At 35.5% G+C, this 18,443-nt stretch overlaps 1 protein-coding gene across 23 annotated transcripts in view; it reads left to right on the top strand.

Moving 5' to 3' along the window:
* tenm4 (teneurin transmembrane protein 4) overlaps window positions 1–18,443 on the top strand; it is a 462,218-nt gene that overhangs the window by 348,161 nt on the left and 95,614 nt on the right. For 14 of the 23 annotated variants that reach the window (XM_087282404.1, XM_087282403.1, XM_087282399.1 and 11 more), the window contains 4 exons: window positions 2,363–2,630; window positions 5,456–5,599; window positions 11,393–11,642; window positions 13,617–13,637. In XM_087282404.1, coding sequence (XP_087138530.1) covers window positions 2,363–2,630; window positions 5,456–5,599; window positions 11,393–11,642; window positions 13,617–13,637 — 683 coding nt within the window. 23 annotated transcript variants of the gene reach the window in all.

Here is an 18,443-nt window from a genome sequence, read left to right as displayed (position 1 = left end):
GTTTTTAACTTGACTGTCTGCCATCCCGGTTTGTGTGTTCAGAATGTCTCTGTTAGTGTGTTTGTAGGTATACAGGTATAAGTTTTAATATGTGCATACATTATGAATTGTGTGTGTGTGTGTGTGTGTGTGTGTGTGTGTGTGTGTGTGTGTGTGTGTGTGTGTGTGTGTGTGTGTGTGTGTGTGTTTGAATACTAATACATCTACTTGTAGCAGTGTGCCACCTTTCTAATTATATTGTCTTTGATTAACAAGATTAATGATCCAGTCTCACATGCATTGCTATTAATATATGTCCCATCCCAAATTCGGAGGTGGGCCATTTGCTCTCTCACACACACACACACACACACACACACACACACACACACACACACACATACTGTATATATGCATCTGCATGCACCAGCATAAAGGGTTATCGCAGGTTTACAAACAGAAATGTCTATGCAGGAGCTTTTCTTATCAGTGTTTATTGACGCAGTAGCGATCGTCTGTGTTTATTGGTCAGCTTTGTGCCTGGCTGTGATAAAGGAGCGATACGCCGAGAGTTAATGAGAGCTCTGCAGTGAGCAATGAGAAACCTCTGAGTCCACTTCCTGCGAGAAAGCGATGGTGTTGTTAATGATGCTCAAGTGACCGAGACGAATGCATTGCTTTACGCAGAGTAATTTGTTCACTTGTTATCATGGTTGAGGGATTTGAAGGTTTCTGGGTCATTTTTCACCCTGTAATCAAAAGGGAAGATATAATGTGTCAATTGTGTTACGAAAATGTGTTTATTTTGTAATATAATTGTTTTACAGTCATGTCCTCATTTTCCATATTTAGTAGTGTATGTGTCATGATATCAATGGAAAAACACATACGAATTTTAAGTGGTCCAAAAAGGCTTAAGTTTAAATATTAAATTATAAGGTTTTTATGTAATTTATTACTTTTTTTGGTTACAGTAAAACTTACAGCAATGATGAATTAAATAAATATTTTCTATAAAATAAAATTAACTTGCTATTCATAAAAAAAAAAAAAAAAAAAATATATATATATATATATATATATATATATATATATATATATATATATATATATATATATATATATATATATATATATATATATATTAAAAATGGTTAACTCCCCACAAAAATCGAACTTTTCAAAATATTAAGATCTTTTTTAATAAATTTTAGTTTAGTAGTTTAGTTAATAGTTAAGCCTTTAAAAGTAACTTTAAGCTTTGTTGAAGTGTCTTAAAAATATATAGTCAAATATTATTTACTGTCATCATGACAAATGAAAAATATATCAGTTATTAGAAATGAGTTATTAAAAAAACTATTATGTTTAGAAATGTGTTGGAAAAAAAATCTCTCTGTTATCAGGAATTGGGGAAAAAAATAAACATGGAGTCTAATAATTTAGGGGGGCTAATAATTCTGACTTCAACTGTATATTCACATTTACTTTAACATGTTAAATTCAACCAGCAGTAAAATGTACATCGTTTTCATAGATATTTCAATACGCATATGACAAAAATCTATTGAATGAGACCATTTGAATTGAATGTTAGCAGAATAACATATTTGTTACACCACCAACATAACAGAGTTAAAAAGTTGTTTGTTCAACAAAATACAGGTGGTATAAAACTGAATAATTAAATGACCCTTACATATTTACATAAATGGCCCGCGGGCCGGAAGTTTGAGACCCCTGTTCTACACGGTACATTATTTTTGTTAAGTGACAAGACTTTTGTCTAAGCAAAGTCAAACTTTACTAAATAAATAATTAAAAGTCAAGGCATGATCATATTTTATTTTGGAAAAAAAAGCATGATCTAGAGGCCTGTGCCTTTCATATAAGCCACATTTCATACCAAATGATCAACTACTGTAGAAGTCAAGTTTTTATTTGTTGTTTCTAAAACTTGGAAAGGCAACAAGACTTTAGGTATGTAGTAATTATTCTGAAAAGCATTATTCCTTATTCACAGCAATAAAATGATAAAAAGGGATTACTTTTTTCACTGTATTACTAATCAAATATTTCAGTCTTACTGCACATAAGGGAGTTTTGAAACTTTTGAACAGCATTTAATTTTAACTTTTAATATAATAACTCTGAGGTGAATTATGGCCTAGATTCTCCCAATAATTAGTATTTCTTGCACGGTATAATAAAGCGTCTGCTCTGGAAAATAAATTAATTCCTTCTCATTTGCCTATACAGGAGATGCTAAATAATGCAAACACTTCTCAGCAGGGTGCATCTCCCACAAAATTAACAGATTTGTTACTGTTCGCTCTGTTTTGTTGTAGCTAATTTCTTAATTTTCACTTTACTCTTTCTCCAGACCCTCCAAGAAGAAGTGCGGATCCCAGGTACAGATATGCGCTTGGGCTACTTGAGCAGCCGGACTTCTGGCTATAAGTCTCTTCTGCGAATCACCCTCACCCACTCCACCATCCCGTTCAGCCTGATGAAGGTGCACCTTATGGTGGCCGTTGAAGGAAGACTTTTCCGGAAGTGGTTTTCAGCTGCTCCCAACCTCTCTTATGACTTTGTTTGGGACAAAACCGACGTCTACAGCCAGAAAGTATATGGGCTGTCTGAGGCTTTTGGTAAGTGGGGAATGAAGTTTGTTATAGTCTATTTCTTCAGAGCTGGTTCCTCAAAGTAATGGTCTCCACTCCCAATGTCTATCAGTGTATAAGTTCTGTTTTGAAGAGCTACTTTGTGGAGTTTTAAATTATTATTATTTTTTGGTCCCACTTTATATTAAGTGGCCTTAACTAATATGTACTTACATAGGAACTAATAGTTTGTTACAATGTACTTGTTGTGTAAATACATGTATTTACTGTGTACTTATGCTTAATTAAATACATGTTTGTAATTGCATCTTGTAATTAACTTTTGTAATTACATTTGTAAATACACTGTTGACCATCCCTTACAACTTAACCTACCCTTAAACCTACCTATACCACCAAACCTGTCCATAACCCAACATCTATTCCATCTCAAAAGCACCACAAGTGTTCTCAAATACATTATAAACACAGTAAGTACATTAATATAAAGTGGGACCTATTTTTTGTTAAATGATTTAGCATGTATCGCTTGCAAGTTTATAACTTGACACAATCACCCACAAAGAATCTGCTCATCAAGATTTATTTACTTACAGTTGAAGTTAGAATGATTAGCCCCCCCTTTGAATTTTTATGATTAACAGGGCAAGGAAATTTTCACAGTATGTCTGATAATATTTTTTTCTTCTAGAGAAAGTATTATTTGTTTTATTTTGGCTAGAATAAAAGCAGTTAATACATTTTTAAAGACCATTTTAAGCACAAAATTAATAGCCCCTTTAAGCAAATGTTTTTTTTTTCGACTGTTTACAGAACAAACCATTGTTTTACAATAACTTGCCTAATTACCCTAACCTGCCTAGTTAACCTAGTTATCCAGCCTGATCTCACGAGAAAATGTAAGCATTTTACGTTTTGCCAATTTAGTGGTTAATTCGTACGAATTCAGTTGTACAAAATTTTACGTTTTTAAAAAGGAGACGTGGCACCTAACCCCACCCCTAAACCCAACCGTCATTGGGGGATGAGCAAATTGTACTAAATTGTACGAATTAGATCGTACAAGTTCATACGAATTAGCCACTAAATCAAAAAGTTACGAATTTCAGCGAGATTGTGTTGAATTATCCTAGTTAAGCCTTTAAATGTCACTTTAATCTGAATAGAAGTGTCTTGGAAAATATCTAGTAAATATTTTTCACTGTCATCAAGGCACAGATAAAATAAATCAGTTATTAGAAATGAGTTATTAAAACTATTATGTTTAGAAATGTGCTGACAAAATCTTCTCTCCCTTAAACAGAAATTGGGGAAAAATAAACAGGGGTCCAATAATTCGGGAGGCTAATAATTCTGTCTTCAACTGTATATAAATGTGTGCAAGTATATATTTATTTGGGTTTTATATTAATTTAATGTTATTAAGCAATATACAACTAATTATAGGATTTGTTTACAATAGAGTTTGTAAAGTAATATTGTCTGTGCTTTAGTGGATATTATATGAGAGACTTACTTTGTTTATCAAACAAGTGGTTCGTATTGGATTTGTATTCTAAACCTTACATAAAAATATGAATGCAAAAATGTTAAGATTTTTATTTGTGTATGCGTTCTTTTTTTGTTACAATACTCTCAAAATTATTTAGCATAAATATACAGATTTTTTTTAGCACATTCGCAGTGGCAAGACTGCAACCTTGAGATATATTGGCTTTAAATATTATATTGACACTATCTTTTTAAGTGCCTGCTAAAAACCGACTTGTTTTCTATAGAAAAAAAAAGGCAGTGGTCCCAAATCATTTTATCACCGCTTGATAAGTTTACTTGTGTGTGGTAAAATATTGCTTATTTTTGGAGAAAATTTAAAAGCACTGCAGTTTTTGGCTTTTCTGTGTTTGCCTGAAGTAATTAATCTACCGAAATGTGTGTATTCCAAGCAAAGTATTCCAACAAAGTATTCCAAACAAAGTACAAAGCTGCTCGGTCAGTTCTTGTTATGTGACTCGCGGTGCGGTCATGACATTCTTGCATGCGTCTATCCCAAAATGCGCACACAAGCCTCTTTTGGAAATAATGAACTTGCGCATGATATGTGAACACCCCCTAAAGCCTATGCGATCTATAGCAGTTGATCTTCTTTTATGCTTGATTCACCAGTTTGGTTGACTATTGGTTTGCGGATTCATTTCTTGGAAGTTCATAGGTCCTTCGCTTGGCCTTTTTGCCTTCCTAAAAAAAAACTTTCCAGAGACTTGGTTTTTGCTAGCATGCGGGTTAAATTTTGACACACAAGTGGACTAGATATTTCAGAGAGTATCCGAAAGAATAAAATATTTTACAAAATAAAAATCGTTCAGACTCAGATAATAAATAAACTGAAATAATTAATGAGTTCTTGTGGGGCCTGGTACCAAAAGATGGTGGCCTAGGGGTTGGTGACCACTAAATTAAGGGATAGTTCTACCAAAATTTAAATACCACACCATTTACTCACACTCAAGTGGTTTGAAACTCTAATGACAGTTTTCTTCTGGTAAACAAGTTATTTTGAAGGATGTTAGGATAAAAGCAGTCATTGAGTTCCATAGTAGGATCAAACAATACTATTGAAGTCAATGGCTGTTTTTATTGCCCAACATTTTTTAGTGTATCTTCTTTTGTGTTTATCAAGAGAAAGAATCAAGTAGATTTGGAACAAGTTGAGGGCGAGTAAATGATGACAGAATTTTCATTTTTGGTGAAATATGTCTCTTTAATGCAGTGGTTTCTTGGTCTGAAAAGCTTGTGTGTTCTACAAATAAAGTGAACTTAAACCCCTGAATGTGCTTGCTCCTCAATCTTGCTAGTGTCCGTGGGGTTTGAGTATGAATCCTGTCCAGATCTAATCCTCTGGGAGAAGCGGACGGCTGTTCTGCAGGGATACGAGACCACTGCGTCAAATCTTGGTGGCTGGAGTGTGGACAAACACCATGCGCTGAACATTCAAAGTGGTAAGTTTTGCACGCAGAAGCAGTAAAGATACCCAAATGCATACAAAACACACAGTTGCTTCTTAAAAGGCTTTATTTATACATTTATAAACACCTTATTTATTTATTTTTTTTATAAAAACTGTAGCCTATTGTCATTTATTAGGCAAATAACAAACTCGCCAGCACTTTCAACTTTCTTCAGAATTTGTCCATTTGAATAATCAATAATTAAAACTAAAATAAAATAGCTTCAGGATTTTTCTAGCCTCTCTTGTGGAAAAAGTACAATTCATGGATAACAACAATTGCCATATTAATATTAAAATTAATTTCAATATGTTCCACTTGTTGTGCTTCACACCTTTTTATCAGCCATTTTTTTTATTTTTATTTATTTATTTTTTTTAAGAATAACGTCCAAGATTTAGAATATAAATGATTTGTAAAATGTTAAGTCACATTTTATTTTGATGGTCCGTTTGTTGAAATGAAGTAATATTGCATCTACATGCAAACTAATTCTCATTAGATTATAAGTAGACTGTTAGGTTGGGTTAGGGTTAGTGTAAGTTGACATGTACTTGCAGAGTTTCTTATAGTCAGTTAAATGTCTGCTGAAGGAGCAGGAGCAACAGATATTAAGCATCAGTCTACAAATACTGAAATGAACCATCAAAATAAAGTTTTACCAAATGTTTTCTCTAAAAAACCTACAGTGGTGAAAGATGACTTCACTCACATTCGATTGTATGTTTTCTTGCACAGCTGGATGTTGGACTCAAGATAAATAATAGTTTACATTGGCCAAAACGGATTAGCTGAAGTCACACTGGTGAGGAGGATTCAGCTTGCTCTTAAAGGCTTTTTTTAAATTGGTTATATTTTCACAATTGATGGTGTTGTAGCAGTCAAAATAAGACAAATGAGCTCATGTATGGGACAAATTATTGACCTTTGTCCTTGAGGTGGGTCTTTTGGCTATAGACTTGCTTATATACTTATAATAAATCAAATACTTATTGTCTGCTCATATAACATGTCATACTTCTGGCCTCATTCAGTCTAGTTAAATGACAAATGCTGAAGAATTAATGTCATATTTAAGTTTTCATATTTATTTATTTATATTATATTATATTATATTATATTATATTATATTATATTATATTATATTATATTTATTTATTTATTTATTTATTTATTTATTTATTTATTTATTTATTTATTTATTTATGCCTGTTTAGTAGCCTCTGAAAGTTTAGTTAATACTCTGTAATAATTGTAATTTTTATCTCCAAATGAGCATCTGTATGGCTGATTCTTATTAGCAAGAACAGATCGATTTTCTACTGTTGTTGAATTGTCTCTAAAATCAGGGATTGTGTAAGTCCCTGGGTTTGTTTTTTGTCAGGTATCGTATTTGCCAGTACACTTATCTCAGGAAATTATGCATATTTGCAGCACAAATGTTAGAAGCACAGGTGGTCTGTCACTAAAACCCACCACTGGGGACTTCTGCTAAAATGTGACCCAAATTCTTTAACTGACAACTCTTTCTATTCCCTAGGGATTTTGCTATCATTTATTTTGCATGCCTAAGATTGTTTTAAGGTTTTTGGTTTAACTGTTTCTCCATGGTTCCACATGTCTTTTTTTTTTCCTTAGCATTTTTGCCTAGAAATTATTCAAAGAGTGCAATACAAATTTATATTAAGATCAGTCTACAAAATACCAGCCAGATTTTGTCACAATGTTTTGCATAGGGTGTAGGGCACTGCAAAAAAGTATTTATTTATTTAAAATTACAGTTTCTAGTCCAAATTTTATTCAAAAATTCTTAAATCTTATTAAATCAAGATGCATTTTTAAAGAAATAATATGCCAATGTTTTTCCTTAAAACAAGCTAAAATATTCTGCCAATGAGGTACGCAAAATAATCTTATGTCAAAACGAAAAACACTTTTTTGCTTGTTTAAAAAAAAAAAATGCACTTTTGGCGAATTAGTTTTCAAAATAAGACAATATTTTTTTCTTATCTGGAAAATGTTTTTTGACTTAATATTTTTTGATATATAGACTAGAAACTAGACACAAAAGATAAGTAAAAAAAGAGCTTATTTGAAATGTGAATTACAACTGACAATTGCAATAGAATGCACAAAATTTCAGCTCCTTTCTTCTATCTAGTCGCAGGTTTTTAGTATTAAGCTGTAGAACTAAACGATACAAAAATATTTTCATACCAGCAGGCATTAGGGGGGGTGTTTTGTACAGTATGTGGGCTGACATGGTGGCTTAGTGGTTAGCACTGTCACCTCACAGAAAGAAGGTCGCTGGTTCGAGTCTTGGCCGGGTCAGTTTGCTTTTTTTGGTATGGAGTTTGCATGTTCTCCTTGTGTGGCGTGGGTTTCCTCCAGGTGCTCCGGTTTTCACCCCAGTCCAAAGACACACCCTAACAGCATAACGATCGATATACAGCTTCCATGTAAAGAAAATGGAATAGAATTATAAAATAGGGGAGAATTTCATATAAAAACCCATAAAAACCTGAGGGTTTATATGAATGAAGTGAACAGGAGGTGTTTTTTAAACATCTTTGCGGGATAATGCAAAATGTCTTTGCAAGGGAATGCAAAAAAACGTACAAATATGTTTTCCTATCACTCTGGTTTTTTTTCTCCCACCCAGTTTTTTTATTTTCTTCCACCAATTTTATTTTTCTTCCACCAATTTTTTCCCCTATCATCACGTCCCTTCCGGGTCTTCGTAGACAATCACAAACTAAATTGTGAAAAACTAGGGTGTCTGCATATTGTGTTTTAGTCACTTGGTATTAATAGTCCATTAACTGTGACTTTTAAATTCCTAATTTGCTGCAGCTGCTTAATAAAGTTATCAATGTAGTTAAGTTTAGTTATTTGGTAGGATTGGGGATGCAGAATTTGTTCGTTCAGAATATGTACTCTATAAGTACTAAGGAACAGCCACTTATTAAATATTATTAATGTAGTTAAGATTCGTTTTTAGGTGTGATGTCGAATATGTTCATCCAGAATACTTTGTAAGTACTAACAGCTAGTATCTTTATGGTCAGGTAACAAGACACTACACTGTAAAAATTATCAGTAAATTGTACAGATTTCTGTATATTGTGATTTCATGTTTTTCTTTTTCACTTATTTTTTGTTTTTATTGCATTATGGGACATCGATCATTCATCCAACAACTTTTAGGGTGACTTTTAGGTGACTTTTATGAACATTTTTAATAGTTTAAAGTGATAAATTGCCTTATTGGTGTTGTACTGTCAATAATATACTGTTGTATATTATTTATCAAACAATATCTTGTCTCAAACTACTAAAATGTCAACAAATGTCATAAAAAAGTTTAATTTTCAACATCAAAAGTCGACAGAGCAGAGATCAAGGTCCCATAATGCACTTCACACTGTAAATAAACAGAAAATACAAAAATATAGAGACTGTTAATTAACAATTATTTTTTACAGTGTAGTTAATAGTAAGAATTGATATTTAAACTAGTGTTACTTGCATTTCATTTGCACTCCTGAAAGAAATATAATAAACCAAAAGCATTTTGCCTATTTTGTACATTGAACATGCCTCACAATTTGGTGGAGGTTTGCAAAGAACTTGCCTTGTGGTTTTTCACATTCCCAAACTATTGAACTTTTAATAAAGTTGTAAACTGTTCCAAAATGATGAGGAGTACTCTGGGGAATGTTAGTGATCAGTGATGTTTCTTTTCTTTAAAGTTTACCTCAGCAAGTAAATTGCATTCCGAATGGCAAGATTTTCCTCAAATCTCCAAGCAAGCTAATGCATTGTTTGAACCGAAAGCCTTTTACACAAGAATTTAGAGTGAATTTCTGAGCTTGATGAGAATAAGCTTTCGCATGAGCTCCAGTAAACCCCACCAATCAGCATCGACAGCCTGAAAAAAGCTGTTATTTATCGTCTCTCGAAACACAGCATGGTTCAACAGGTGCTCGGGGGGAATAAAAAAGCTCTGAATGAAAATGACTGAAAATTGAGTTTTGCGCACTTTGCCACTTTTTGAGTGCCGTTTGCGCTGAGCTGCTCAGGATTGGAGATTCACTGAGTCATGCAGTGGAGATTCAGCCTGACTGTGTTAGCAATAATAAGAGGAAGTTATCTTTTCCTACTGTGACTGTAGACCTTCACTTAGCTGGTTTCTCTACAAAAGCGTCTGGCTGTGTGAGAGAAAAACAGCTCCTTCTGATAGATGAATTCAGTTCCGCTTAGCGCATATCGGCCCTGCTGGTTATTTAGCGAAATCCTTTCTCAAGTGCCGACAGCAGTCGTACAGCGAGAGATGTGGCAAACAAATGCATTTAATGTCATTAAATTTGCACAGAATCGAGGTTTTAGAACCTCAGCTTCTCACAGCTGATAAAACCTGATGATTTACTGCTGTAACACTTTACTTGAAGGGGACAGTTTGTTTATACATTTATAAATGTTTTTAAACATAACGTGAAACCTTATGATCATTTTAGTGAAAATTCCAATTTGCAAGAATCAAAAAAGTATGAATGATGCTGTTATAAAATTCATTATATATATATATATATATATATATATATATATATATATATATATATATATATATATATATCTGTTTCTCTCTCTCTCTCTCTCTCTCTCTCTCTCTCTTCTCTCTCTCTCTCTCTCTCTCTCTCTCTCTCTCTCTCTCTCTCTCTCTCTCTCTCTCTCTCTCTCTCTCTCTATATATATATATATATATATATATATATATATATATATATATATATATATATATTATAATAATCATGTTTATGAACTATTTATGACAAGTTATGTTGTTTTGGTAATGTCAAGTTCTTATGACAAAACATGTTGTGATGTATTTGTTTATGTCAAGTTGTCATAACAAAAAAACATCATAAACAATGTTAGCCTTGCATTTAAAATGAAATAACTGAGCAAATTAATTTCAGTATTCAGGATCAATACCAGTAAAAAAACAGTTATTTGTTCCAATTTTGGTACAAAAGCAAAACAAAACAAAAATTATAATTATTAACAAAAATTTGAGCAAGATTTTGAAGATTTAAATGGTTATATGTCTTTAGTATCATTATTATTTAGACTATTTTTATTAAAACATGTCTATTAAAAACATTAACAAAATATTGTTTGTAACAAGATAGAGCCTTAATCACATTTAATTAATCAAAAAGTACTTCTGATGTAAGTAAATTAAATTGCTAAATAGTATAGTTAATTATAGTACAAAAGGCTATTAGTGATCATTTTGTTATGATCAACATAGATATGTCTGTCTTAAAACACCCCATATAGTAATGACTTGGTTGGGAAACACTGGTTATTTCAACAACACTAGAGTGAATGACACTTCATGACAGTTGTCATAAACAGGCATAGCTAACATTTGTTTCATACTCTTGTCAAGTGTTTCCTTTACTGCAAATAGATGGCTGTTGTGAATAGATTTGGGACTTAATAGAGTAAATACTGACGTATTCTCTGTTTTTTATGTTATGTAACCCCCCTCAAGTAAAGTGTTTCCTTTACTGCAAATAGATGGCTGTTGTGAATAAATTTGGGACTAAATAGAGTAAATACTTACATGTTCTCAGTTTTGTGTCATGTCATGACTACAAAGTTTTAACGACAGTCTTATGAACACCCCCTTCAAGTAATTACTGCAAAGAGATGGTTGTTGTGAATGGATTTGGTACTAAATAGATTACTTACATTTTCTCTGTTTTTGTCACCCAGGTATCCTTCACAAGGGCAACGGTGAGAACATCTTCATTTCCCAGCAGCCTCCAGTCATAGGAAGCATCATGGGTAATGGACGGAGGCGCAGTATCTCCTGTCCGAGCTGCAACGGGCTGGCGGATGGAAACAAGCTGCTCGCACCTGTAGCTTTAGCTTGCGGGTCGGATGGCAGTCTGTATGTGGGAGATTTCAACTACGTCCGTCGCATCTTCACAACGGGAAATGTCACCAGCGTCCTAGAGCTCAGGTTTGGCATTCTGCATGTGCATGGACACGCAAACAAAATGACAAGCTGTTTTGTACTCGTTAGACAAGTTGCTCACTAACTAAAAGGTGATCCGACTGTCAGTGTTTTAAGCTCGACTCATAACACAAGATTGATGCTGCTGGCCTTTTAGATTTGCAGAAATAGTTCGCCCAAAAATGAAATTCACCTCATTTTTAAAGCTCTCTGACTTCGGAACTTGGATGTGTTCTACAGAAGAAAGTAACAGAAAAATCATTTTTGGGTGAATTTAGTTCAGAATATCTTTCATCTTTCATTCAAACCCAAAAAGCACTCATACTGTTCATATACAGTACAAGGCATCTGTTTTAGGGGCTATATGTAGAGTTTGCAACAAAATAGTACCAAATGCACCAATAATTAAAAGCAAGCTCAAATATGTGACTTAATCAACTTTGAAGTGATCAAAATGATATTTAAAGAAAGTGCATTCCATATTTTTTCCCCCCATAGTCTTAAGTTTACATGGAGGCTGATTAATTAATTTAGATTTATTTCCAGTGTGTGTGTGAATGATAGATCTTCCACAACTATGTGGATTCTCAATGAAAGCTTACAGGACATTTATCCTAGAGAGCAGCACATATTTAGAAGTGTGAATTGTTGTGTGGATGTTTGTCATTTGCATATTGCTGCATCTGAAACTTTGATCAAAAAACAAGAACAAAAACATGATAAACGTGTGTTTTAAAAGTTCCTGTTTGCAGTTCACTCAATGACCACTGGTGTCACTATTAACATAGGTTCCTCAATTCTACATATAGCCCGTTTTAAGTTTTCATATTTGAAATATGTCTTGGCTTGAGGTTCTCAACTGGTTTCGCATCGGGACAGATTCTTGATACTCTTGATATTGTGTAGTGAGTTACTATATTTGTACATACTCCCTGACAGAAGTTTTGTCGACAATCCCAGTTGTAAGAGCAACAAATAATAACTTGGCTTCTAGTTGATTCACAAAGAAATCAGTCAAGTTTTGTGAGGAAAAATCATAGTTTGGGATTACATTTAGTGTTTGGATGTGTAAAAGATCTGCAGAGTGGATGGCAACATCAACGGCCTGAGGTATCAAAACATTAGTGCTGCCCATTACCACACAAACCACAGGAGAAGGCAAGTTCTTCAGCAAGATAGCGCTCCATCAGCCTCCACATCCTGAAAGCAAAGAAGGTGCTCCAGGATTGCACAGCCCAGTCACCAGACATGAACATCAGCATGTCTAGGGTCTATAAAGATGCATTAAAGATGAATCCAATGAATCCTAATGAACTCCAAAGTTTCTGCAAGAATGCTTTCTTTGCCATAGCAGATGACTTTATTAATAAGTTATTTGAGTCATTGCAGAAATGTTTGAATGCAGTCCGTCAAGCTATACTGTACTTTATTTCTGTTTAGTGACAATACTTTTGTCAAAGCAAAGTCAGACCTTACTGTCCTAATTAAATAATTAAAAATCAAGGCATGATCATATTTTAATTAGGTCAAATAAGCATAATCTAGAGGCGTTTGCATTTCATATAGTCACTTCTGATACAAAATGATCAACTTGAAGTCAAGTTATTATTTGTTGTTCTTAAAACTTGGATAGGCGACAAGACTTTTGGTAGTATTGTCCTGTAATCTGTACTCCTAAATAACTTTTATAGCCTATGTTTCATAGAGACTTGTGAACCATTTTGGAATTTAACCCACAAGTTGACAATTCCTGGCCCAACCACAACATTCAGTATGTTTGCTATGGGGATCCTTTCTATTAGCTATGAATACAGTAGATATAATTGTAGAAATGTATTAGTAAAATTTTCTCCAGTACTATAATTTTGCTTATGCACTAACCTTGCTTATGCACATTATTGCATGAATTAAGTACTAACTCTGTAAGCTAACCCTCTATTTTCCTACTTCTTGTTTTCATGCTGCTCTCAATAAATACAGAAATAAAGATTTCAGGCATAGGTAAGAGTTTTTTTTTTTTTGAAGAGTCATACTGTTTGTTATGATGAATGAATATCTGTTAAACACTGTACAGTTTTTTTCTGTCTTTCTCTTTCTCTCTCTCTTTAATGTACTGTTGCTTTTGTAGATGCTTGTGGAATAGGCTCAACGCGGGTGTTTTTCATAAATTAAGGCATACCGAGGAGCAAATTAAAGCACATCCTCTCTGGGTAGCAATAAAATGGGCAGTGCTACGACTGAGCTTTGAAATTGTGCTGTAGATCAATGGTGACCAGCATGATTCATGGGTAAACTCTCAAAGTGGGTTACTGCAAGCAGGGGAAAAAAAGCTTAAAGAATTGTGTACGTTAAGGAAACCAGAGTCGGGGCAGGCACATAATTTGAAATGTCAGACAGGAAGATGGAAAAGCAGTTACGGGCTTAGCATAAGCCCGGTATCAGCGTTTTAAATATTTCTCACCCTCAGGGGACTCAGCTTCCTTAAAGAATATAATTACCCACCCCTCCCCGTTAGAATTACGCGTGCTGCATTACCCACAATACTGCGTGATATTTCACTTGATGACAAATTACACATTCAAAGCGCCGTCGGATCTGAATACACAGTTCGTTAACATGTTTGATTTGACAAATGGCTGCGTGGTATCGAGAGAAAAAAAAAAGCATCAGTCATCAAACTTCGATCTAAGCTTTCAAATATAACACACATCCTCCCCGTGGTGCTGCGAACCTTTAATATGGGATGTGTGGCACAACCAACTGTGAGTTTTGACAGGCAGCACTGTGACAGCTAACAGTATGATGCTCAGGTATGACTGACAGCATATGAGAGGGTTCTCTGAGAGAGGTTACGTAAACCCAGGACACCTGCGAGTTTGTAAAATGCCCTATCCTTCATGATGAAGTCTCCGTTTAACCCTGCTTCCTCAGGTCACGACTTTCCTGCGGGTGCTTCCATCAAGACAAGGGGGGCATCACCAGTCATGTAGCTATTAGCAATGGGCACACATGCAATGTAGTAGTGAATGTCTAAATGCTCTATATTTTGCAGTATAGAGTTGGAAAGGTACTTACCATTCACAGCCATAGGAATAGGACAAGGCAGGTTTACTACTGCAAGTCTTCCGGAGATATGAGTGTGATTTTAACCCCACTTCACTTCTCACCTATACCTTTTGTCTTGCTTCCAGAGTTTTGAACTTTTCACAAGCTCTGGAATGTAGCCATACATTTTCAATGATAATTTAGAAAATGTAAAAGACATTGTACTTTTGGACAAAAGGGTACCTTGATCCTCAACACACTTGCCTGAAGTTTCCAGCAACATTTTGTCTTAAGACTGAAGTGTGATCATCCTAGAAACTGAATTGTACACCCCTGATCTAGTGTACACTACAGGTAGCTAGCAGGGGGTACTCACACTTTGGTCTGTATGGGTCCTACTGCCCAGGCATAGTGATAGTAATACAGGGCTCAAAATTAACCCGTTTTCTTGGTAGCACCGGTGCTCCTTACTTTGAAAATGTAGGCGCACCAGACAAAATTTAGTCGCACCCAACAGTTATGAGCAGCGTTACTACTGTATTATATGTATTATATTAACTGCTTGATGTGAATGAGATGAACTGAATGAACAATAATAACTGTGCTGTTTTTTTACTGGTGGTGTCTGATATTGCACAGATGATATTGACATTAAACTTATTATTTGCATACATCATCTTAATAGAATTAAGTTTCTTTTCATGAGCTGCAATATTAGTTTCATCTCAGTGAATACATTCTCTTTAGCGATGGTGAATGTGGTGTCAGTCATACGACTGACAGCATCGTGACGATTAAATGAATGATTAAATAATGTTAGAACATCTTTTGCTTAAGATGTGTAGATTTTGTGGCAAACACTGTTACCTGAAAACTCCGCCCAACCGGCTTTACGGTCATTATCATAGCAGACTTTAACTACTGGAGGTCTTTTATTCACTCTTCGAAAAGCTTAAATGCAGGATTGACATTCATTACATGATCACTAATCAGATGTGTCATTATTTGTAACTTTAGGTGGTATTAAAACTTAATCTGTTAGTGTTGTTTTTATTGTCTCATATCTAGACCTTTACATTTCCTCGGCTGTAGCTTCCTGTCATCGGAACTCAGTGATTGACAGCTGATATTAAGCAATCCATTCACGTTGTGTTCTAGCGCAGTGGGCCAATAAGAAGAGCTTGAAGTCGGGACAAGAATTGCAGGCTTTGTTTACTGCAGCAAGTTGACATGTCAACTGTTTTAAACCATTCCTGAGGACTTCCTGTTGTTCTTAGATGCAAAGCTGCATTCTGCGTGAATGTCTCCTACATCCGCCCATGTGGTAAACATTTTGCTGCGAAAACAACTTTATGCACTCGCACAAATGATCCCAAATATATTTTGAGGTGGCAATGCAGTGGCGCAGTAGGTAGTGTTGTTGCCTCACAGCAAGAAGGTTGCTGGGTCGAACCTCGGCTCAGTTGGTGTTTCTGTGTGGAGTTTGCATGTTCTCCCTGCATTCTTGTGGGTTTACTCCGGGTGCTCCTGTTTCCCTTACAGTCCAAAGACATGTGGTACATGTGAATTAGGTAGGCTAAATTGTCCGTTGTGTGTGTGTGTGTGTGCGTGTGTGCGTGTGTGTGTGTGTGTGTGTGTGTGTGTGTGTGTGGATGTTTCTCAGAGATGGTTGCGGCTGGAAGGGCATCCACTGCGTAAAAACGTTCTGGATAAGTTAGCGGTTCATTCCGCTGTGGCGACCCCGGATTATTAAAGGGACTAAGCCGACAAGTAAATAAATGAATGAATATTTTGAGGTCGCATAGATAAAAATTTGGGTGAATTCGAGCCCTGTAATACAGTGATCCCTATTCTTTAGATGTGTTTATAAACTGAGGTCCTTAATCTCTGGTGTCATTTAAAATGACCCAGAATGCTCTTTAAAAAAAGAGTAAGGGTGTGATCCTGGCATCCTGGCCAAATGGACCCACCTTCCTCTGTCATGACCTCCTAACCATTCTTTATGTATTAATTGGCTTGATCCCTTGATCCCCACCAAAAGCTGGTGTGTGTTGTGTCCTAGAGTCAGGCAAGTGCTTCACACTGGAAGTGGTTGAAGAGACCTGCTAAAATCTAATCTCATGAGTGCAACTTCTCTAATGATCATCAGGAGAACCAATGATGATCAAGAACCAATAGGAGTTCAGAACCGTATGATGCAATCAGGACTTCAAATTAAATTTTGGTTTACAAGGCATGTTATGAATCAAATGAATGCTAAAGATTATTTATGTTTGCTTTGAAGTAACATTTCAGAACACAGGTTACTCAATGTTTCATGGATTGTTGATGTCAAACTCCAGATGATTCTTATGTGTTTATGAATTTGGCACATCTTGATTGTCTGGCATTATGGCAACTGAGATCTTAGTGTCCATTGGGGATCTTGTTCATACTCTCTGACAAGCATCAGTAGCCAAATATCATGATAACTGACCTAAAACTGAGAAGAAGTATTCACAAGAATTTGTTATGTGATGTATTTGTGTAAAAGATGTTCAAGTCGGTTGTCTGATTCAGTAAATATTGGAATGTCTGATCTGCAGTTTAAAGTTCATATTTATTTCCACAGTCCTTCGAAACCAATATCATAACCTGTACTCAGTACTGAAAATTCTTACCTTCAAGATAACACAAAAATGCAGGTTATGTATGTTCACTGGGACCTCAAGATTACTAATTGACCAAGAAGTCACATTTCACAAAGATGTTGGTTTGCGGCCCAAGGGTCACATCATACTATACAGTGTTTTTGTAGGAACTGCTCTGTCTTATCAGCCCTGGACCAGGTTCGTGTTGTTGTTTTGATTGTAAAAGTTGCGCTTTGGGGTGTACAAGCTAAATCACTTAGCGGAACATGTTCTCATAATTTGCTTTAGAAATATACATTTGTAGAAACGTCAGTGGAAAGGGCAAGCTCATATTTGCAGCCAGAAAAGAACAGTCATCGCCGTTTGGGCGGAAACAAATAAAGTCATCACAGTGTTTATGTATGTGCACATGGCCGAGTAAATAAGGCTAGACCGTGATCTCTCTGACATACCCACTGACCCCTTTTCCACAAGAGTCGCTCACCTCCATCGTCGCAGCAACATGCTGAAAAATCCAATTATCCTCCCCAGACCAGCTTTAGTTGTTGAATATAGATGGAGCCTACGAAGGTCAGGGTGTTCTCGTCATCGCAACAAGCACAAAGCCGCGTACCTCCAATAACACACTTGCATCACATACATGCTGGGACTGAAAAGCATCTACCCCAGGGTGTCACACTCTCTGGCAGATTCTTGCAAAATGGGATTGAGATTTTTCTTGACAAACCCGTTTTGCCTTCCTTCCAAAACGAGGACATCATTCAACACGGTCAGCAGCCACATACTGACATGCCGGCCCCAGGTCAACCAAAGCAGCCCGTTTCCAGCAATCTTCCAGAAGGTCAGTTGTCTGTCTGAATAATGGATCGAAGTTGACAGTGCTACAAACCTGGCGCTATTCCTTTCCACGCTCTCACATCAGGCCACTGGGAATTGGGCACTAACCGCCCCAGAGTTTCTAGGGAACATGCCTGGGACTTGTTTAATCGGTTTTGAATGCTGATCCGAAGACAGGTTAGGCGTTAAAATTGATAGTATATGGCGGATGTGTGCTGCAGTGTTGCTATTCAGTTTTTTAACCACACATTTTTACTCTCTCGTGGCAAACCAAAAGGATTTATATGTGGATCCT

The sequence above is a fragment of the Danio rerio genome, chromosome 15 (assembly GCF_052040795.2).
Source record: "Danio rerio strain M-AB ecotype USA chromosome 15, GRCz13ab, whole genome shotgun sequence".
Taxonomy (NCBI): Eukaryota; Metazoa; Chordata; class Actinopteri; order Cypriniformes; family Danionidae; genus Danio; species Danio rerio.
Note: the sequence above shows the minus strand (reverse complement) of the source record. Positions and strands in the feature narration are given on the sequence as shown.